This window comes from Amblyomma maculatum, chromosome 2, assembly GCF_055883805.1.
Source record: "Amblyomma maculatum isolate TAMU_Amacu chromosome 2, ASM5588380v1, whole genome shotgun sequence".
NCBI classification, from domain to species: Eukaryota; Metazoa; Arthropoda; class Arachnida; order Ixodida; family Ixodidae; genus Amblyomma; species Amblyomma maculatum.
In genome coordinates this window covers 129,986,051-130,006,696 of record NC_139345.1, presented here as the reverse complement: position 1 = coordinate 130,006,696, position 20,646 = coordinate 129,986,051, and the positions used below count along the sequence as shown (strand labels likewise).

The window sequence follows — 20,646 nt, the reverse complement described above, 5'->3', positions numbered from 1 at the left end:
ACAGAGAAAGAAAGGTAGCTGACGCCACCACTAGACGGCGCATCCTTCGTTGCGAACCTTGATGATGATATTTCCGGGCTGTAACGAAACAAGAACTACGAACTTTGGGCTGAAAATTTTGGGACCCAAAAAAAGTACGAGGCGGAAATTTTACATCCTAAAATTTTGAAAAAAACCTCGTACTATACGCGGGTTTTTACGGTAATTTCTTGTGGCGACCGTGTCATCCATATGACAGACAGTGATTTTTCATCTGACATTTCTGCGCGGCATCATTCCCTCATTGCCACAGATGATACTGTATTGCCGCCACAGTGCGAAACACTTATTACCGTTGTTTCTGAACACATCAGTGACAGGGATGTACTCATCGCACCATCTCATCGTCATCTTGCACGTGGAATCGCCTTCCCATCAAGTCTTGTACGATTCCGCTGCAGCTCAGCGATAGTAGCTGCCACGAACACTTCCCGTGAATCCCTTGTGCTGACTAAAGGAACTTCCCTGCCATGCATAGTGGACGCTCACTCTATATCCATGATGGTACTCACTGCCCCGCTACCTCCGCAACATGATTCATCGCAAGTCTCTCTTTCCATGCTGTCGAAGACGATCAATCCGAACCTCATGCCGCACCAACGTCAAGAATTGCTGCAATTGCTTCAAGCCCACCATGCCATTTTTGATGCCACTTCCCCACCACTGGGACTGACTAGTGTTGCACATCACCGCATCCTTACCGAAGGTAACTCAATTGTACGCCGACAACCTTATCGGGTTTCTCTCTCGGAACGAAAAGTAATTGAAGAAAATGTCAATGAATGCTCCGTCGCGATATTATACGTCCATCAACAAGCCCATAGTCCTCTCCAGTAGTATTAGTTAAAAAAAAGGACGGATCGGTACGATTTTGTGTTGATTATCGCGCACTCAACAAAATTACCCGCGAAGACGTCTACCCGATGCCGCGTATTGATGACGCCCTTGACTCTCTCCAAGGTGCCGAATATTTCTCGACCTTAGACCTCCGCTCAGGTTATTGGCAAATACCTATGCACGAGGACGACAAAGAAAAAACCGCTTTCGCAACTCCCGACGGACTTTACGAGTTTAATGTTATGTCCTTCGGCCTTTGTAACGCACCTGCAACATCTGAAAGAATGATTGATACTGTACTTCGTGGCCTCAAATGGAGAACCTGCTTATGTTACTTGGATGACATTGTTATCTTTTCGTCAACTTTCATTGACCATCTCACGTGCCTGAATGTTGTCCTCACGTGTCTTGCTTCAGCGGGCCGTCAGCTCAACACCAAGAAGTGCCACTTTGCAGAGAAAGAAATTAAAATATTGGGACATCTGGTTAGCCATGACGGCATTTGCCCAGACCCTGAAAAAATAATCACGGTCTTGAACTTTCCTCGTCCGCAACGGACTACAGATTTGCGCAGTTTCCTCGGCCTGGCATCCTATTTCCAGCGATTTATAAGGCATTTTGCAACTATTGCTGCGCCACTTCATGAACTACTTAAAGCGCGCAGCCCTTTCATGTGGACTGAACAGTGCAACACTGCTTTTAACAACCTAAAGCACGCCCTTACATCAGATTCCGTTCTTGGCCACTTCAGCGACAGCGCTCCTACCATTATGCATACTGATGCCAGTGGTCACGGTCTTGGCGCTGTCCTTCTGCAGCGCGATGCAACTTCGCGTGAGAAAGTGATTGCCTTCGCTAGTCGGACCATGACTCCAGCTGAGAAAAACTACACCATTACAGAGCAGGAATGTCTCGCCGTCGTCTGGGCTGTTCAAAAGTTTCGCCCTTACCTATATGGTCGGCATTTCACAGTTGTGACCGATCACCATGCTCTTTGCTGGTTATCTTCACTGAAAAATTTGACAGGCAGACTTGGCCGTTGGATTCTACGCCTGCAAGAATACCAATTTGACGTCGTTTATAAATCGGGTAGGCAACACCAAGACGCCGACGCTCTTTCTCGCTGCCCGGTTTCGGAATCAGCCTGCTGTTTTTCTTCACAATGCATTTCCACCTCTGACCAGAGCCGATCATCGCTTCCACCGACGCATATCACTGCAGTTTCTTTTGACGGCTCTGAGAACGAGCACGCTCTCCGCTCACAGCAATTAGCTGATGCCTACTGTCGGCCCATCATCGACCGCTTTATCGGCGCTTCGAGCCCACCCAACGCTAGACTTTGCCGACAGCTTCGCAATTTCAAGCTTGAAGATGGCATACTACGCCGCTACGTGTATTATCCTGATGGAACTCGCTGGCTCCCAGTCGTACCGCGTGTGCTTCGCCCACGTATACTAGCGGCTTTCCACGATGACGCTACTGCAGGTCACCTTGGTTTTAACAAAACATACGACTGTGTGAAAAGACGATTCTTTTGGCCTGGCTTGTCCACCACCATAGCTAAATATGTTGCTTCCTGCCACCTGTGCCAACGTCGCAAGCGGCCGACTTCTTCCCCCGCTGGTCTCCTACAGCCCCTTCCATGCCCCGCCACACCATTCGACAAAGTCGGCATCGACTTATATGGTCCCCTATCTCTCTCCAATGGGGGTAACCATTGGATTATAACAGCTGTCGACCACCTTACACGCTATGCTGAGACGGCCCCTGTACCGACTGGTTCCGCTGAAGAGGTAGCTAATTTCTTTTTGCAGTCAATTGTATTGCGTCATGGCGCTCCTCGGGTGCTTCTAGGTGATCGCGGGACGGCCTTCTTATCGACAGTCGTATCCGAAGTTCTTCGTGCGTCATCCACCCTCCATAAGACAACCTCAAGCTACCATCCCCAGACTAACGGTCTGACTGAGCGATTTCACCGCACCCTATCGGATATGATATCCATGTACATCACACCGGATCATCGAAATTGGGATACTGTTCTACCATTCGTCACATTCGCCTATAATACTGCAGTACAGCGGACTACCGGTTACTCCCCATTTTTCCTCGTTTTCGGCCGTCCTCCCACTACAATCCTCGACACCTCCATCTTCTCTACGCCCGACTACTCCTCATCATTACCAGCCCAGTTCTTATCCCGTGTGGCCAGATGCCGCCATCTTGCCCGCCTCAACACAGAAGCGTGCCAGCAAGACCACAAGAGTCGCTACGATTCGAAGCATCGCGTGGTCTCTTTTCGTCCTGGTGACGAAGTACTGCTCTATACACCACTGCGCACCCCTGGCCTTAGTGATAAATTTCAGCGCCGCTATCTTGGTCCCTACAAGGTAATCAACCAAACTTCCCCAGTAAACTACCAAGTCACACCTGTTGATCCCCCAGCTGACCGACGCCACCGTGGAACTGAAATTGTTCATGTATCTCGCTTGAAGCCGTTTATGCACCGCGGCACATCGGTTGGTTAGGAGCGGCCAGGCTGGCCGCTTCCGACCCCCCGGGCAGATTGTGTGAGCCCTCCACGGATCTTCTTTCATTTGTACATACCATGATCTTCTTCTTCCTCTTGTACATACCATCATCATCGTCCCGCGAGGCCGGCTCCGGCGCGCGCTTGGGTTTTTTCTCCATCAGATTAAACGCTGACACGGCATACCTTGCCTTGCCGTCTGAACCTGGCCTTCTTTCACAATATTGATAATTCGATATACAGAAACCGCCTTGTGACGGCACTTACGATACGAAAAAACGATACCGTATTTGTTGCGTAATTAACCCACATGCATAATGAACCCACCTCCACTTTTGCACCCGAGAATTTGGAAAAAAAAAAAAGTGTTAAGGCCAGCTCGCTTACATGCAAGCGACTGAGCAATTTCAGCAACGAGTGGCAGCGACAGAGCGAAAATTTTTCAACTTGTTGGAACTACGTCCTTCTCACCGCTCGAACCGCCGCGGCAACTCAAAACAAAGTTTCTGTGTCACCGGGGCAGAAATCGTGAGCGTTTTCACTTGCATGTCGATGGCGTGCGCCACTCCGTTTTGGTCGTCTCATCCACAGCTCATTTCTTGGCAGCATGCCAAGATACTGCGCAGCGATAACGCTGCGGCGTGTTTATTTTTTGACAGCTCCTGCGGTGGCGGGGGGGCGAACTGGGCAGAGTGCCCGTGATGGCTTGATTGCACAAGCCTGGTTTGATTTATCACACCGTGCTTGAGGCAGGCTAGTCCACTACCACGAAATCATTGGAAAGCGAGATAGCTGCAAATGCTGCTTGAAGCGAAAAATGCTAAAAGCCGGTGTCATGATCGCAGCTGACCGCGTGTTTTTGTCGATGCATACATGCAAGAATAAACGACTCCAGAAAAAAAAAAAAAAAAAAAACCTGCCGCTTCTTAACATTCGCAGCAGTCATATTTTATGCTACGCCGCGCGTATAGCATAGCGCTAAAAAAAAAAAAAAAAAAAAAAAAAAAAAAAAAAAAAAAAAAAAAAAAAAAAAGAAGGAAGAAAGAAAGAAAGATTTGCCGCTTCTTAACGTTCGAAAGATTGTGCAGCGCATGCGCTTTCCGCATATAATACCCTGGCGACCCCGCTGCTATTACCGCGTCCCCACATACCAGGGAGGAGTGGCACTGCGCTTTTTCGAGGCTTTTTCCTCCTCGTCGCAAAAATAGTCTTTAGACTGTTGTCAATGAAAAACAAGTCGCAAATATTATATTCAGAGAGCACTTGTTGGCTGACTTTGTTAAGTCATGAACGTAAAATCGCTACTCGAAGGCGAGAGGCAAGCGATAGTTTGAGGGACCTGAGGCAGCATCTCTAAAGTTGATAAGATGTAGGAGAGTCAGGAATAATGCGGAAGCCTCAATGGCTCTGGCCTTGCTCTCCAGAGAAAGGAAGGGTGCAGCCTTTATGTGGAGAGCCATTGATAAGTCATTGATACGCATGTACACAGTGACAAGTGCTGCCCTCACAAATGGAGGGGGCGCACTCAACTCTTTGAGGACAGATGGTGGTTTAGGCACCCTTCCCATAAGGTCAACAAAACTAATACAGTAAAAGCTCGTTAATTCGAACTTCATGGGACCAGGAAAAAAGTTCGAATTATTCGATGTTCAAATTATCGAATGACCTCAAAAAAACTGACTAAAACCATTTGTATTACAGTAAATGTACTGTATTTCGTCATTTACATTTAGTCGTGTAATCAACTCGCTCCCATAATGAACTCACCCAGCCCCGATTTGTGCCTACGAATCTGAAAAAAATAAATAAAGGCGTCAGTAGTTAGTGCATCGCTCCGTTTCCCGCCTTCACGGTCCTCAACACATTTCTTGGCAGTGCGCCAAGATGCTGCGCAGTGATAACGGCGTGTTTATCTTTTGACTTTAGCTCCGGCAGGGGGGACAAAAGCGAACTTGGCAAAGTACCAGCGCTTGTCCCGTTGTGCAAGCCTCCTTTTCAGTATGTTCGCTTTATCATGCTAGAGCGACTGGGGCAGGCGGCGCCGCCGTCTACTGCCACTCCAATCATTGGAACGACCGGTGCTAAAAGCCGACTTCATGATCGCGGCTGACTGTGCTTCTGTTGACGGCTGATGGGTGGAAGAATGGATGGCTAGCGCAAAAAAAAAAAAAAAAAAAGATTAACCTAAAGTGCCTGTCCCAGATTATAGCCTTTAATGGGCGTTGGCTGGGGCCGACAGTACTTATCCCTATTACAAAATTGACAGGGTTGGAATTAACGAGTATTTAGTTGCAAGCTACAGAGGTTGCACAGAAGAGAGAACAGGCAGCCGCCGCTGCGCGGCCATGCACTGACCTTGCCGCGGCCGCCGTCCCCTCCCTCCAACGCCGCCGACCGCCACGCCGGTCATGGCGCCATTTAAGTTTTACCCACTCTTCCATGGTTTTACCTGGCTCCATATTCTGTCCCTGTTTTGGACGTGCGCAGCCTCTAATTATGCCTACTGATCGCGGAGTGTTTCTTTATTTTTGCCGCGTGATGTGCGCCAAGCCGCCCAGACGTGGCAGCGCGTAGTTCCAATTATTCGTAGCGGAACCGATTCGCGTTCGAATTAACGGGCTTTTTTATACACAGATCTCTATGGAGCTTGGGCGGACCAAGTAGTGTAGTTCGAATTATCCGAAAATTCGAATTATCGAGGTTCGAATTAACGAGCTTTCACTGTAAATGCTAGCACCATTCCTTGAATAAGGTGACGACTACCCTGGACTACCTCCTGGACAAAGGCTGTGTCTACTATTTGGACGATCACTGGCTATGGAGTCGCGCCTTGATGCAGCCTCCCTGTCTGAATTAGCGAGCTTCCAGCATCACTGATTTACCATAAAAACCTGCAAATAATACGAAGCTTTTCTGAAAATTTTATTGTATGGTTTCCGCCTCGTGTTAAATGCAGATCCAAACAAATTTCAGCCTAAGTTTACAGTTTCCGTCTCCTTATTATTCAGCACTATTAGCACCAGGCTTCCAGCAAGAAGAGGTGCCGTCTAGCAGTGGCATCGAATAACTGTTGCGATAATTTTGGTTTCCTCACGCTGACTGCGCGTCCCTCGCGACCATAGCATGACCACGGCGCTTGCAATGCGCACACGACCGTCAGCAGATCGATTGCACCTCGTGTGATGTAGGAATGGCGAAAGCAGCATCTGGCCCTTTGCACGGTTCTCTTATGGGCATCTCCGTTTGGGCTGGCCGTGCTCTACAGCCAAATCGCGGACGCTTGACTAGCATTCCTTGGGTCGCGTTTTCGCGAAATGGGGGGATAATGAACGCGTTTAGAGGTACTGAAGAAAAATTTCTGTGGAAAGGTTCCTCTAGCAAGGGATTCTCGGTAGACAATACACCAGATGACGATTGTGAAAACCCCAAACCTGAAAATACTTCCAGAGCACACACGCAAGGGATTCTCGGTAGACAATACACCAGACGACGATTGTGAAAACACCAAACCTGAAAATAATTCCAGAGCACACACACCGCGTGTCTGCGCATGGTGCTAGACTAGAACAGGCGTGAGCGCAGCATACGCTAACCAGCAGCTCGTGCGCTGCCATCCTGCGTTCGAGCTGGAAACAGCCCACTGGTTTACAACCGTGATTGCTGGGGTAAATGTAAGCTGCACTCCTCATAGTGCATGAAATTCTCTGACCAAACACGCCAGCCCGAGAAGGGGACTTAACGAGCACCAGCACAGAAAGTGAGTGCCACTATTTGACGCCTGGTAATGGGTGGCGTTGGATGGAAAGTGTGGAGCGCACACGCCTCGTGGAGCAACTGCAAAATGCAGCGCAAATAGATACTTTTGTGATCTTCGCTCGCGTTGTACGTGGCTTAAAACTTTATCCTTTTCTCTCTTTCCTTTTTTTTCTTTTTGGCCTAGCCTGGTTATAACAATCGTCGGTTATAACAATGATATTTCCATTGCACTTCAATATTGCTACAAATGGGTTTGACTGTAATTCGAAAACTTTTTATTCAATTTGTATTTGGTGATTCAAGTATTTGCATACTCCTAGTTATTACACTTACAATGCATGGGTAACACGATTAGGCCTCTTATACTAGGCTGTGGCTCTATCCAGTTCGATCTATCCAGGATTAACTTTATTCAATTTTAGGTGCTGTTCACTGTTGAGAAGTCTACTGCGACAACATGCAAACTGGGTTATCGGCCTCCTAATTTGGTCTTATATTATCAGAGTTGTAACTGGGCTCGTAGTAACAAGATTGCGCTGTATCGTGCTTCGCATAAAAAAAGGGCACTCGCCTCCCGCTCCTGGGTGAAGTAGCCACGGGTGGCGGCAAAGCCAACAACCAGATACCGTGCCATGGGGGACAGGCTGACCGAGATGGCGTTGGCCCCAAAGCTCCAAGTGTGCAGCAGGGTGCCCCGCGGCCGCAGCGAGTACACGCACAGGGAGGCTCCCAGCAGACCACAGGGCACCAGGGCAGCCAGCAGGTTTCCACCCAGCGCCACGCTAGAGTCATTGTGGATCTTGCACCGGGGTGCCACCAGGCAGGCCTTGGCTGCATTCCCCATACATGCACAGGGAATCACATTGGTTCCTATCAGGCTATGTCAAAGGGCCCTCCACTTGCATACTATACAAGTCAAATGTTGTGACAATATATACAGCATTTATTCGAATCTAGACAGGCGTCGACTATAGACCGACCTCTGAAATTCAGGAGGTCAGAAAAAACAAAGAAGTTCACCCAAATGCAAGATGAATGAAAAAATTCGGCAGTGGCTTAGCTCTGCTAGGCTAGGATATACACAGTGAAAGCTTGGCTCAACGACTCTGTTGCTCCACGTCTTGACACTGCCGCTTGACGAGATGTTCTTCCTGTTTCTCCGACGTTTCATTGACGCATGCTTAGCCTTTCGTGTTTCGTATGCTGTCGGGAGTCCTCACACCAAGCAAAGATTTCTGGGTCATCCCACACAGCTTCTCGCAGTCTCCGAAGAGGTTGCGCACTGCATGCTCGCTCACTGTCCACTTCTTTATCCGCGGCACCCGACTAGGAAGCGCAGGCCATTTGTTACAGGCTCTTAGGCCTGTATGTTCAGCTGCGAAGTTAGTCGCTCTGATCCTATGATCCTATGGAGTCATATGCGATGAAGGAGACTCTGCACAGTGGAGGAGACCAGCGAACGGTTTATGCATGTGCAGCAAGGCTGCATAAAGAGGCATGTCATGTCACGAGTCTGCACAGCAGCAGAGCAAATGTGGAATGGCGCGGCTGGTTACCATGGTTACAGCACACGTACAGTTGTGGCCTATGACAGGAATGGCGAAACTCGTTTCTACTAGCCTAGTATAGCTTTCACTACAAAATGGCATTAACTAGAACATGCACTTTGTTAGGATGTCCACTGTTCACTCATCATCATCATTGACGACATCATTGCGCCTTTTGTTGCAGACTTCTTCCCCCAGTGCACAGTCCTTGCTTCAGCCCAGTGTACAGTAAACCTCCGTTAATACATAGTTGGCAGAGACGCGGCAAAAGTATGTACTATCGGGCAGTACGCCTTAACCGATTACAACAAATTTGCCATTTCTTAAAGAAAAAAACCAGGCACTGTAAATTTCCTGTGAATACACATACGTGCACTTTATTCCAGTCCTGCTGACCAGACGTCGGTCATTTTTAGTTGCCGCCGTGGTGGCTGCGCAGTGACAATAGCTGTCTTAAAATCAGCGAGACCACGAGCAAGCTTCTCCATAAGGCCCATCTTCTCAGCGAACGCTCTCATAACAGTTATTGCCTGAGCGGCTTCCGTCACAGTAGGGCCTGAATCGGCTCTTTCCAAGTGATCGCCGCTGTCCTCATTCTCGATATCCTCATCGCTTTGGGGAGGGGCATAGTGCCGCCCGTTCACACACACACTCGCAGCAACCACTTCGCAAAGCACCACAGCTCAATGCAGAAAATGCGATCACCAGTTACGCACCACATCCACAAAGCAAAGAAAGGAAGATGGGAAGATAGATATGGACATCACCGTGGCGAACAGCGTTCGTTGGAACATGGTCAAAATAAGCGCATACTTTCTCCAGAAGACTTTTTAGCATACTATAGTTGTATAATCGGCAGTCCGCATGTTCATAACGCTTTTTGGAAAGGTGAAAACGTTTTGCGTCGCAGCACGGTGTCAGCCGAACTGCAACGAAAAGTGCGTATTAACAGGTAGGCACTGAGCCACTACGCCTTAAGCGGCCAATGGGTTTCAATAGCGGCTCAGCCGGGGATCGTCACAACGTTTTAACCGCAACTACTTAGCGAGTACATATTAACGAGGTTTCATCGCACAATCAGTTCACCCGCAGCTTCATTCCATGCCGCGGACACCCAGTTCACCACTTGGCTAAGCGGAGCATGCTGTGTGAGCTGATGGTCTTGCAGCATCAGCCAGTCGTAACGCTTCAGCAGCCTATCCTTGAGGGGGGAAGTGGGTCTTGAAATAATTAATTTTATTCTTGGCCCAATTTGAATTGCACTTTCCAGCCTTGATCAGCCGTACTTGGACGTTTGAAAGCTACAGTCGTTCAGGGACTGCTGAAGTTTAAAAGAATGACCAAAGGGTACTTCTTACGGGGCTTTAGGCAATTTCGCCCCGCCAAACACAAAAAGTAAGTGCATAAACTCAATGCCAAAGACATGCTCCTGGGGCTGATGCTACTATGTTTATTCATTGAAAACAACTTAGAGGCAAGGAAACGGACCCACTTCTACTACATACACTTTTTAATTATCTCTCAATACCACGCTAGTTTGTAATTACTACAACTGCACTACTGCAATATGAATAGCACCACACCCTTAGATCGTTTTAGTACAATTACAATGATACTTAATTTGTCAATGCCACTCATAAAAAAACATAAAAAAAGCCTTGCAAAGGTGACTGCAGTGTCTAAAAACATCGAAATGAAAAAAAATGCATCTGAAGTTTCAGACAAATGTAACTTTTTCTAGAATGCAGTTACAGCAATGTGAAATACATTAATGTGTAGCTCTATTCTTCAAATCTATACTAAATTTGTGTCAGTACTACCACTGCAAAAAGAAAGTTCCAAAAGCTTGTCAGAAAGCTGCATACTACCCTTAGAATCAGTATGAAAAGTTACATTTATCCCTTCACATGCCTGTTCCAGTGCCCTACAAGGTAAAGAAATACTTAAATTTGTGCAGTAAGTTCATCATCATCATCATCACCAGCCTGACTATACCCACTGCAGGGCGAAGGTCTCTCCCATATTTCTCCACTTCTCCACTTTCTCCACAGAACCGGGTTAAGTTAAGTGCAGTAAGTTGGCATCACCCTATTAGTATACTTGCATACGATTTAAGGCCACAACTCAGCGGCATATATTTCTCAAATTGACCTAATAAATTGGTCACTGTCCCACAATAAAACTTTGCTGTACAGCAGATGCAGAGCCGCACGCAGGGTCCTTTGCTGAACTTTGCTGTACAGCAGATGGAGAGCCACACACAGGGTCCTTTGCTCAAGCAAAAGCTTCTATTCACACTCCCTTGCGCATTGCAGCACGAAAGTCCCCGCTCGCCGCACTTATTGCACACTCTGCGAGAAAAAAAATAAAAAAAGAATAAAATTGTCCTCGGAAGTCGCGGCAGAGGAATGCGGACAACGCTGAGCTGTCAGGATCACTTGTGAGAAGCGGTGTGATGAAAAGCTGCGAACGGCGGTGTGGATAGAGTTCATCAGTATCAACTGAACAGTTAAAATATTTATGCTGTTTTAGATGTCTCTGGCAGTTCTTGGTGATGATTCTATGCTGCCGAATGTGCTGCAGCTAGGCTGAGAACACATTGCATCAGACGCAATATGCGACCCTGGCAGCATACCGTCGTCTTTGTTCTTCAGCGACGCGTTTCCCGGAAAGGTACACATATGTCCAAAAGATCAGTGCCGACTGCAAGAGCGATTGATGCGATTGCAAGAGCAGGAAAGAAACATGCACAGCAGCTGCTGCAGTGGCAAAATAAACAAAAAAGGAAATGCCGCCATTCGCAGTGACCAATGGAAAATGCGAGACGCGGGGCTCGCCTCGGAACGTGCACGCCGGCCAATCAGCGGTTGAGAATGGCTTTCGGAAAACTTGTGATGGTAGTCGTTCTGCTAGAGACGCCATTTTGACATGCCACAAAATGTGCACAAAGAAACAAGCTTCAGAAAAAGCCCAAGATGGCGGCTATCGGCCGCCTGCTTCGCCTGCGGAGCACACGAGAATTTTGAAGAAATTTTTCTCCTTCTGGGCCATTTCGTGGCTTTCAGGATGTTTTAAAGGTCAGTTTTATTGTATTTCCTGATCAAATTCAGCGTTGATATTTTCAGGACAGGTGCATGAAGGTACAAATGTTCCAAAAATACGTTTTTCTCAAAATAAAATTTTTTTGTGCATTTTTTACCATTCTAAGACCCGTGTCCCCCCTTAAATGATTTGTTGACGGCAATGTCGAGCAGTTGAAGCCGATTTGCCATACCTCTGGGTATCAATGCAATGTCCGTACCACTATCTATCTGAACTGTCAAGGGACTGCGATAGGAGTCAAGGCCGACAAAGGCACCACTCATCCATCCGCTCTCATGAGCGCCACAAGCCGCTTTTAGGGAAAACCTGTCCAGCCGAAAACGTCTTCAGCTTGAATATGGTGTAGGGCAGCAGTTTTCACCCAATGGGCGTACAACGTAACACCACAGTGAAATGAGCTTCTTGTACCCGGACGATCTTACTTTCCCCTGTTCTGAGCCCTTCTCATTGGCTGTGTATGCTACCGGCATGTCAAAACACACTGGGGTCTGATTGGTGTTACTGGCTTGGCCCAGTGGTCCTTCTCCAGCCGCTTCATGAAAAAGAAGCACTGGAATGCGAACAGCTTCTCTTCAAAGTCAGGGGGTGCATTTTGGCAGATAAAAGTCCATCGTTGCAGGCTGATGCACTTACAAGTCTGTCAATGGCGTTACATGTCTAGCGGTTGCAGGCAAACTGCATCCTCAAATCTAAGCCAACTCCCAACTTTCGTAAACAACTAAAGAAGAAATAAATACTGGCCGAGACTGAGTAAACACAATAACACTGTCACAATAGATAACGGTACTGAAACGTTCTTGGGCCTGTGACCACTTTCGAAACACTCTGTGACAACGCTGAGAGCCCTCTTTAGGAGGCAGCACAGTTAAATGCAAAATAAAGTTGGCCAAGCCAAGTACTAACTGCCAGAGTCTCTGCTCTTTCAGTCATCATGACTGCCGTAAGCCACACTTGAATCGCAAAAATTAGCCTTCATGAAAGCTGCTGCCTCAGTTCTCCTACCCCTTGGAGCAGTCATCTTGCATATCAAGCACTTGCCTAAGCCAACATTTCAGACAACTTTTGTCACATTTACAATTTTACAAGCAGAATATTTTTTTTTTTTTTTTTTTTTTTCAGGTTTCACTGCAGACAACTTTTCTTTTCACCTCCAGGCAGTATTCATATACAAGGAACACATCTGTCCTTGCTTTCTCAACTAAGGCAGCTCAAAAATACCCCTCAGCTGCACTTGGCACCTACCACTATTCTTATGTCCACAGTGACACCAAAAAAACACACTCTGGTTAGAGACGCGAGGCGTTCATGCGAAAAAATAGGACAGTGCTCACCGTCACCAATGTCTGGTAGCTTAGTGCCCGTCATGTCCCAGCACTGGATCCGATGGGTGAGATTGGGACCAGTCTCATAGACACCTGCAAGACAGAGGAAACAAAGAACTGTAAATGTCTAGTTAAGCACACACGCATGCGGAAATGGCTAAGATAGCACACCAGATAAGGGCCGACGAAACGAGAACACGTAAAAACTCAGCGGCATGTGAGCAATCAAAATTTTAACACAGCAGGTTGAATACATCATCATCATCATCCTCAGCCTGACTATACCCACTGCAGGGAGAAGGCCTCTCCCATATTTCTCCAATTAACCCGGTCCTGTGCGAGCTGCATCCATTTGACCTCTGCGAACTTCTTAACCTCATCCGCCCACCTAATTTTCTGCTGCCCCTGCTACGCTTCCTTCCCTTGGAATCCAGTTTGTTGCCCTAAGCGACCATCGGCTATCCTTTCTTCGCATAGTTGATAGGTTGGATACCTGCCTACTTTATTGGGTAAATGAATCTGGCACTGCACAACTAAAGCCTCTTGACCAGTACTAAAAATGCTACAGTTAAACCTCTATGCAATGAACCTCCATGTAGCGAACCTCTCGATATTATGAAGCATTTCAATTCCCCAACGCTGCTCCATTGAAGTGCGCATATTAAAAAATTCCATGTAACGAATGCGTTGCAGAGGTTGGCCTTGAAATAACGAATTCGCGGCGTCAACTAACTCTTAGCTAGTGCTGAATTACTCGAATTTACAGTTACTAGAATTACTAGAAGAGAACCGCGTGTTTCAGGGAACGGACGGACGGACACACGCGCACGCACACACGCACACACACACACACACACACACACACACACACACACACACACACACACACACACACACACACACACACACACACACACACACACACACACACACACACACACACACCAAAAACCCCGCAAACTGACGCGAGAGGAACGTCAAAAATGGTAACAAGCGACCACAGCTGACACAACGCGCCATGTTTCAGTGCCGGCAACATATCTACGTCGCAGCAGTCTGCTGCTTTCACTTTTGGAACATGGCACTACAATAGTTTATGCTTAAAAGCAGTGAAAATAAAAAACAAAGAAAAGAGACACTGGGCAAACAGAGAGAGTCCAGCGCTTGTCGCACGGTTGCTCGCGGGCTCTTGCGCGTCGCAAGCAGGAACAGCGGAGTGCGACAGCGACGCGAGGCAGAATCAGTTTCCTGGGGCAACGGTGGTGATCGAGCAGGTTGGATGCAGGCGCCTCCTCACTTACTTAGCGGTGGCAGAAATGCGTGCGTTCTCCCCCACACTGGCTCCCCCCTCCCCTTTCCCTGCTCCCTCATACGCTTTGTGCGAGTTGCAGTGGAGGCTGCTGCCGCAGCTGCGCCGTGCCATCAGCAAGATATCGCGGAATGTTTCACCGCTCCTACAACTTCCGATAATTCTCATTTACTGTGAACGCTTTCAAGGTGGCTTCTCTTACAATCAATTCTTAACCTGGTTTTCGCTCTGCTTCGTCTTTTTGAGGCCTTCAGCGACGTGAACGTAACAAAAAACTGCGGATATTCTACAATTTCAATTTTGCTATAACCAGGTTTAAGTGTACAACAGTTTTCAAACACCAGAAAATGCTCCAGTGGAGACAAATATTGTTTGCTACGATGCGGTCTTATTGTACTTGGTTCGGACGTTCTTCACAACATCAGTCTAGTGATTGAGCTAATCTGAATCTTATGTGCGAGAGGGTCCCCTTTAAAAAACGTTACGGACACTTAAGCTCCACCTTCGATGGGATGACACGATAACGCAGCCCCACTTTAACAGAGCTGTACAAACATACCTGTGCAGCCCAGGTGTAGTGTGCCCGACTCGGCATGCCAGAGCATTCGAAGGTTGATCCTCATTCCACCTTCTAACAGTGCGTGGTCTCGTTAAAGTGCACAAACCATTGATGAATCCGTGCTCGGCCATGTCAGCTGCCAGCACCGTGCCCGTGATATTTCGCTGACAAAGCCGATGATGATACCAATGCCAGATTTTCGGCATAACGCTCTCCTTTAAGGCTATCACATTAAAAAGCAAAGGAGAGACAGACAAAGAGATAGTGCCACAGAGAACCAGTGAAGCAGGGAGAGACTCACTCAGCCGTGGCCGGAAGCCCCCATCGTAGAGGAGAGAGAAGTATGCGGCCGAGGGCACTGGGGGCCCCCAAAGGGAGTCCAGAGAGGCTGCCACTCCTCCTCGGGAGGCGCCTGCCAGGATCACAGGCAGAGGCGGCGAGCGTGGCCGAGGGGGCACGGGGGCTGTTGGACGCACCAGCGGAGGTGACGACGGCGGCGATACGTGTACCTGCACGTATCCGTAATGCTGCCAGTCATAAAAAAGGAACATCCCCAACAGAAAGACCTGTAAGGTTGCAGTCTCCATGGCAGCCTACTCCATGGCAGCCTAGAAAGCGTGCAACGTCGATCCCTATGTTCCTTTGCGAGATTTCTGGTTAACGAGGTTTATCTGAACCGTTAAGACATCTCTGGAATATTTCATTAATCGTGTGATGCAAATACGAGCATGAACCAAGTCCCGCCTCTAAAATATAGAGTGCTTTGCTCTTTGTGGCCATGCCGAAGTTAGTTCAGCAGCAAGAGGCACGTTTACTGCTGTCAAAATGGAATTTAAATATGCAGCGATTCCTTTCTTTCATCCCTTGCTTAAAACTTGCGACGCCACTAAGAAAAAAAAAAATCACTGCAACCGCTAAATAGAAGTGAATGGCAGTACCAGACTCCAAAGAAACGACATTGATGCCACTGCGCCACTTAGTGCATGAAAAGCGGCCACTGGTGATGAGGATGATGGTACCCGCATTTCATTTTTTGGCATATACCATCTTATTATAAAGGCTCTCCTTCCAGTGAAATCTGCCTTTTGCATGAATGAGGATGTGATGCTGCCATAGGAGACGATCATGGAAGATTCCCAAGCGTTTCCCAAGGGAGGAGTGCCGAGCGATGCCACCCAGACTGGTTCCATTGTGCACCACTAAGGCTTTGCTCATGCACGATCCCTTTGCAAATGGCGGACTAGTCAGTTTGTCTTAAAAATGCAGCAATACTACAGACAGGTTTAAACTTGTCCACACTGTCCCTTTTTCAAACTATACTGTAGACATGGCATTCCTAGTCCCAGTGATCGCAGCCACTCAGCAGGAACCAACTGGCACCTCTTTGTCACAGAGCACAAACTGTGCAAACTAACTGTCATGCAGGTCACCCTCGTTTAAAAGAGCTGAACAGTGAAGCCATGAGGCAAGATAGGCAACCTGCAGTGGCCAGGCAGTGCTAGTGGAGCACAGCGTTCAGAGCCGCCAACGATGGCGCCGAGTAATTTGAGATGGCCGGCGCGGTCGGGTTCCATTCGCATTGTACGGCAGGAAGCATGTTGGCTCTCTCTTTCTGCAGTTTTAGGGCAATCGAATGTTTTGAGAGCTACTTCCAAAAATCAATACTGGCGAAAGGATACTGCCTGTTCGAGAATGGTCATGTTTAGAAAGTAAACGGTGCTGACACTACCGCGAAGTGCGCGCCGCTCTCGACGGAGCAACCATGCGCCTGACGTTGAATTTCGCGTGTGTGCGGAGATTTTTTTTTGTAATGATATTTATTGCCTCAGGGCATGAGTGGGATATGTGATGAAGAATTAAGAAATGATTACATGGATGGAAAATGTTGGCTGATGTAAACAGAGCATTTCACTTACCTATTACGTTCACACCTCATGACAAAACATTGAAAGTGCAGAAAGAATGAGAGAAAAAATTAATCACCTGTTTCTTTTTTTGTTCTTGCTGTTGTTTGAAAACAGCAGCATAATAATTTCCTCGCAGTTTCGCTTTACAGTTTAATACCATGATGAACACTTGTTTGTGGTGCACAGCTTTCGACAGGGCCACGGAGGTAACAGGAAAGCAGGTGCGGTTCCCACTACGGATGTCGTGGCAATTTTAAGCACTGTGCGGTAGTAGTATGCGTCAACGAAAATGGGCATTCATTTTGTACCTCCGTACCTCAAGCTTGGCGAAAGCTGGCAGGCAATGCTGGCACTCAGCGGCAAAGCTTTCATAAGTGAGGTCATTAAGAGTTCATTTTTGACTCTTGCTACTAACGGTAGAACTGTCAGTCGTCTGGGACAAGAAACTCTTGAGCAGCTTGAGCAGTTTGAGCAAGGAATGGTTGGCGTGGAACTATAAAACGAGGTTCCTGGTTCGTGTACACGGTATGACGGGCCTCCACACAACACCAGTTCGACTTTTTGAGGACATTAGAATAATTATGCTTATCCAAATCTGTAATTGGATGTTTTGAACGTATTTTGGCTTTTAAGGTTCTGAATAGACACCGCATTAGAAGTCCGGTTCAGAGAGCACACGAAAGTGTTTTTTTATTTCACCTCCGATGAAATGCAGCTGGAATTCGATGCTGCGGCTGTGCGACTTTGTTGCTTTTCTGGACGTTACGTCCTTTAAAAGGACAATGCCCCCCGGTCCTGCACAGCGTATACCAGTAGACGACAAATTTTACAGCACGGAGTGCATGCTGAGGAGTGCTCCAGCCAGCGTGCAGCACTGTGAGTCAGAAGTTTATACCGTTTCCTGCGCTCAACAGGCAATCGTCTTATTTTAAGTGTCTGTACGCCACAGACCCCATAAGGAAACAAATTTCAGTTACACTACCCTCTCACGGCCACTATCATCTTCTTTCATCCTTTGTCCCAGGCTCTCCCCAGCAAGCAGCATGCTTAGGTCCCCTTCGCGATTGTGACAGTCTTTCTCGCCACCCCTGCACTTTTTATTCTTGTTTGCATACGTAGTAGTCGAAGCATCGCACGAGACCATCTGAAGCCACTAAATGAGTAAATTACACTCAATGGGATAAAAAATGCGAACAAAGAAAACGAGCATAGCAGCCGCAACAAACATAACGTCTGCTTCTGGGCCGCCTCATTGTTAGCTCCCGTCAGCCGCTAGGTGGAACCACACGTCTCAACAAACTCATTCAAAGACCGAGAGCAGATCTAAAGCAACGCAGCTGAGTTAGTCCCCCACCTCTGGTAGTGAAGGGTCCTCTTCGAGCTCAGGTGGGGAGGCCAGCGGGAAGCGGTTACGCCCGATCCCACCAAACACTGCAGGGATTGGTGTCGGGTAGTCCTCATCGGGTGACGGTTCGTCACGCATGCGTCTCAGATCCACGTCGTCCTCATCCGACGATTCCATGGAGTCCGACGATGTTGAAGATGAGCCCTGGGGCTCGGGGCTGCTCCTCAAGAAGGGTCGAAAGCGCCGGCGGAGGGCATGCCTCCTCAGCCTGGGGCACTCGACTGACCGGCGAGCGGAAGGCGGGGTCGAAAGGGTGGCTCTCATCGCAGGCGGCGACCCTCGACTCCTCGAGGTGGATGCGGCAGAGGAAGTGCCAGGTGGTGTTCGTGGCGGTGAAGGGTGGCGGGTGCGGCCCACTTGGGTGCTGAATGCAGAGAAGAGTGGTGGGGGGCTAGAGGATGATGATGGGGTGGCAGTGGTGGTGGTAGTGGTGGCAGAAGCTGTCGAGGAGGACGTAGCATTGAGGTGCAGCTGCGTCAGGCGGTAGTCGGCAGCCAGGATCCGCTGCATCTGGCGTGTCAGCTGCAGGCTCATCTCTGCAGTGTCAAGAAAGGGAGACGCGACAAACGCAAACAAGTTACAGGAGTGGGCTCAGAAAAGGAGAAGCTGGAATTGGGGATGGGGAATAAGCTGGGACCTTGAACTTTGCCAGTTCATGTATTGCAGTGTTGCATGGGCTGAAGCATCAAAAAAGTAACTCTGACTGGCGAGCAGAGGCGAAAGTCGAGCCGGACATCTCACCTAAATGTAATAGAGCTTTTAAAAATATGACGAGTGTCCAAGCCTCAGTGAAACAAGGTAAAAGTTACCGAGAGTACCCGGGCCTAGCCTGTAGTATTTATTTATTTTCCCAAACACTAATTAGCTAATTTTTTAATTACTGGCTTGAGAGACAATGTGGCAATAAAAACGCTGCACACTGCCTAGCAAAAACAGCTTGCTGCAATGTTTCATTGAAGGTAAGGCTTAATTTATTTTTCCTTCAAAGAAAGCTATCATGTCCCTCACCCAGTGGACATATAAAATTCACCGAGAAGAGCGCTTTGGAGAAAATCGAATTTTGTTCTCCGAGAGGCGGCTTGGGGCACCAAGTGCCACTGCTGTGGGGATGCAGTGTATTTATTGCATTTGTTTAACCCAAAACAGACATTTTTGTTTATGAAATTTCAACCAAAACAGTCTTTCTTAGTTGCCACAACAGCATCTGTTGGCTCAGCTGAAGCCTGTATTGGACACAGAGCGCCACAAAATACATGACAGGAGCGAGAAATACAAGCCGGCGTGTGATAAGAGTGGCTAATCTAAGTCCACCAAGGGGGTTAAGGCCGATAACTGCTATGCGTAGAATGTAGTGGTTGCATATATTTCAGCCGGTCATTTTGGACAACCTACAATTTTTGTGTCGAATCTTTGTTCCTCGAGTCAGTAAGTAAAGAGTTAGTGACGCCTTTCTAAATAAAATTTAAAGAACAAAAAAGAAAAGAAAAATGCTGCAAAGTTGCCGCCCTCATTGCTCTCACACTGGGCTGGTACATACTGTTTATTTTTTTAAAATCTTGGTTTACATTACACCTGGGACACCTAGCATATCCATCACGGCTGCAGATTCTTATCAAAGAACTATAGACACAAAATTTTGGTTGCATTTTTCTTGTTAACTGCACGGAAGAAATTGCTGTACATTGATCCCCATGTGTTTTAGCCTACGACCGGTTTCAAAAGCCGGGCGACTGCTAGGACATCAAAGCGAAGTCTAGGTCACGTGACTGGATGAAAAAGACCCCCCCAATATAACCGTCACTTCACTGTTGTGACCCCTGCTCTTAAGGCAGGCAGACTGGCTCAGTGCTGCGATGAATTTAGGACAAACTGGTTATGCCAGTTTTTTCTATCCCTCATGTAACCAAGACTAAACTCTGATGCCATAGTCATTGCTCAGCAGTTGGAAAGAAGTGAGAAAACAAATCATTATGAATCATTTAGCAGTTGTAGGCAAATAGCACGTGGTGACCTGTGCACAACAACAAGTTACGCATCCTTCCAAAGAGCAAAATGTGCCGCCAAAAAGTCGTAAGTAGGGGTGTGCGATTATTAAAATTTTCGAACATGAATTGAATACGACTATGGGAAAAAAATGTCTCTGAATATCGAATAGAATATTATAACATCAGTGAACAAAAAAAAAAAAATCCTATTTGCCTTCTTTTTAACAATTCACATAGCATTTGCAAGGAATAAAAAATTAAACTAAAACTGCACAGAAAGGTATACATCCTACTGAGTTTTCATGCTGCTACGGTAAATCCATGGTGGACCCCCTTTCATTTGCCACAGCC

The 20,646-nt window shown here is 47.6% G+C and overlaps 1 protein-coding gene across 4 annotated transcripts in view; it reads right to left on the bottom strand.

Moving 5' to 3' along the window:
• LOC146199868 (activating molecule in BECN1-regulated autophagy protein 1-like) overlaps positions 1 to 20,646 on the bottom strand; it is an 83,764-nt gene that overhangs the window by 16,552 nt on the left and 46,566 nt on the right. For all 4 annotated transcript variants that reach the window (XM_084595273.1, XM_084595272.1, XM_084595274.1 and 1 more), the window contains exons 12-15: positions 18,260 to 18,846; positions 15,300 to 15,507; positions 13,140 to 13,223; positions 7,731 to 7,990 (exon numbers count right to left, since the gene is read on the bottom strand). In XM_084595273.1, coding sequence (XP_084451399.1) covers positions 7,731 to 7,990; positions 13,140 to 13,223; positions 15,300 to 15,507; positions 18,260 to 18,846 — 1,139 coding nt within the window. The remainder of the gene's footprint in view (positions 1 to 7,730; positions 7,991 to 13,139; positions 13,224 to 15,299; positions 15,508 to 18,259; positions 18,847 to 20,646) is intronic.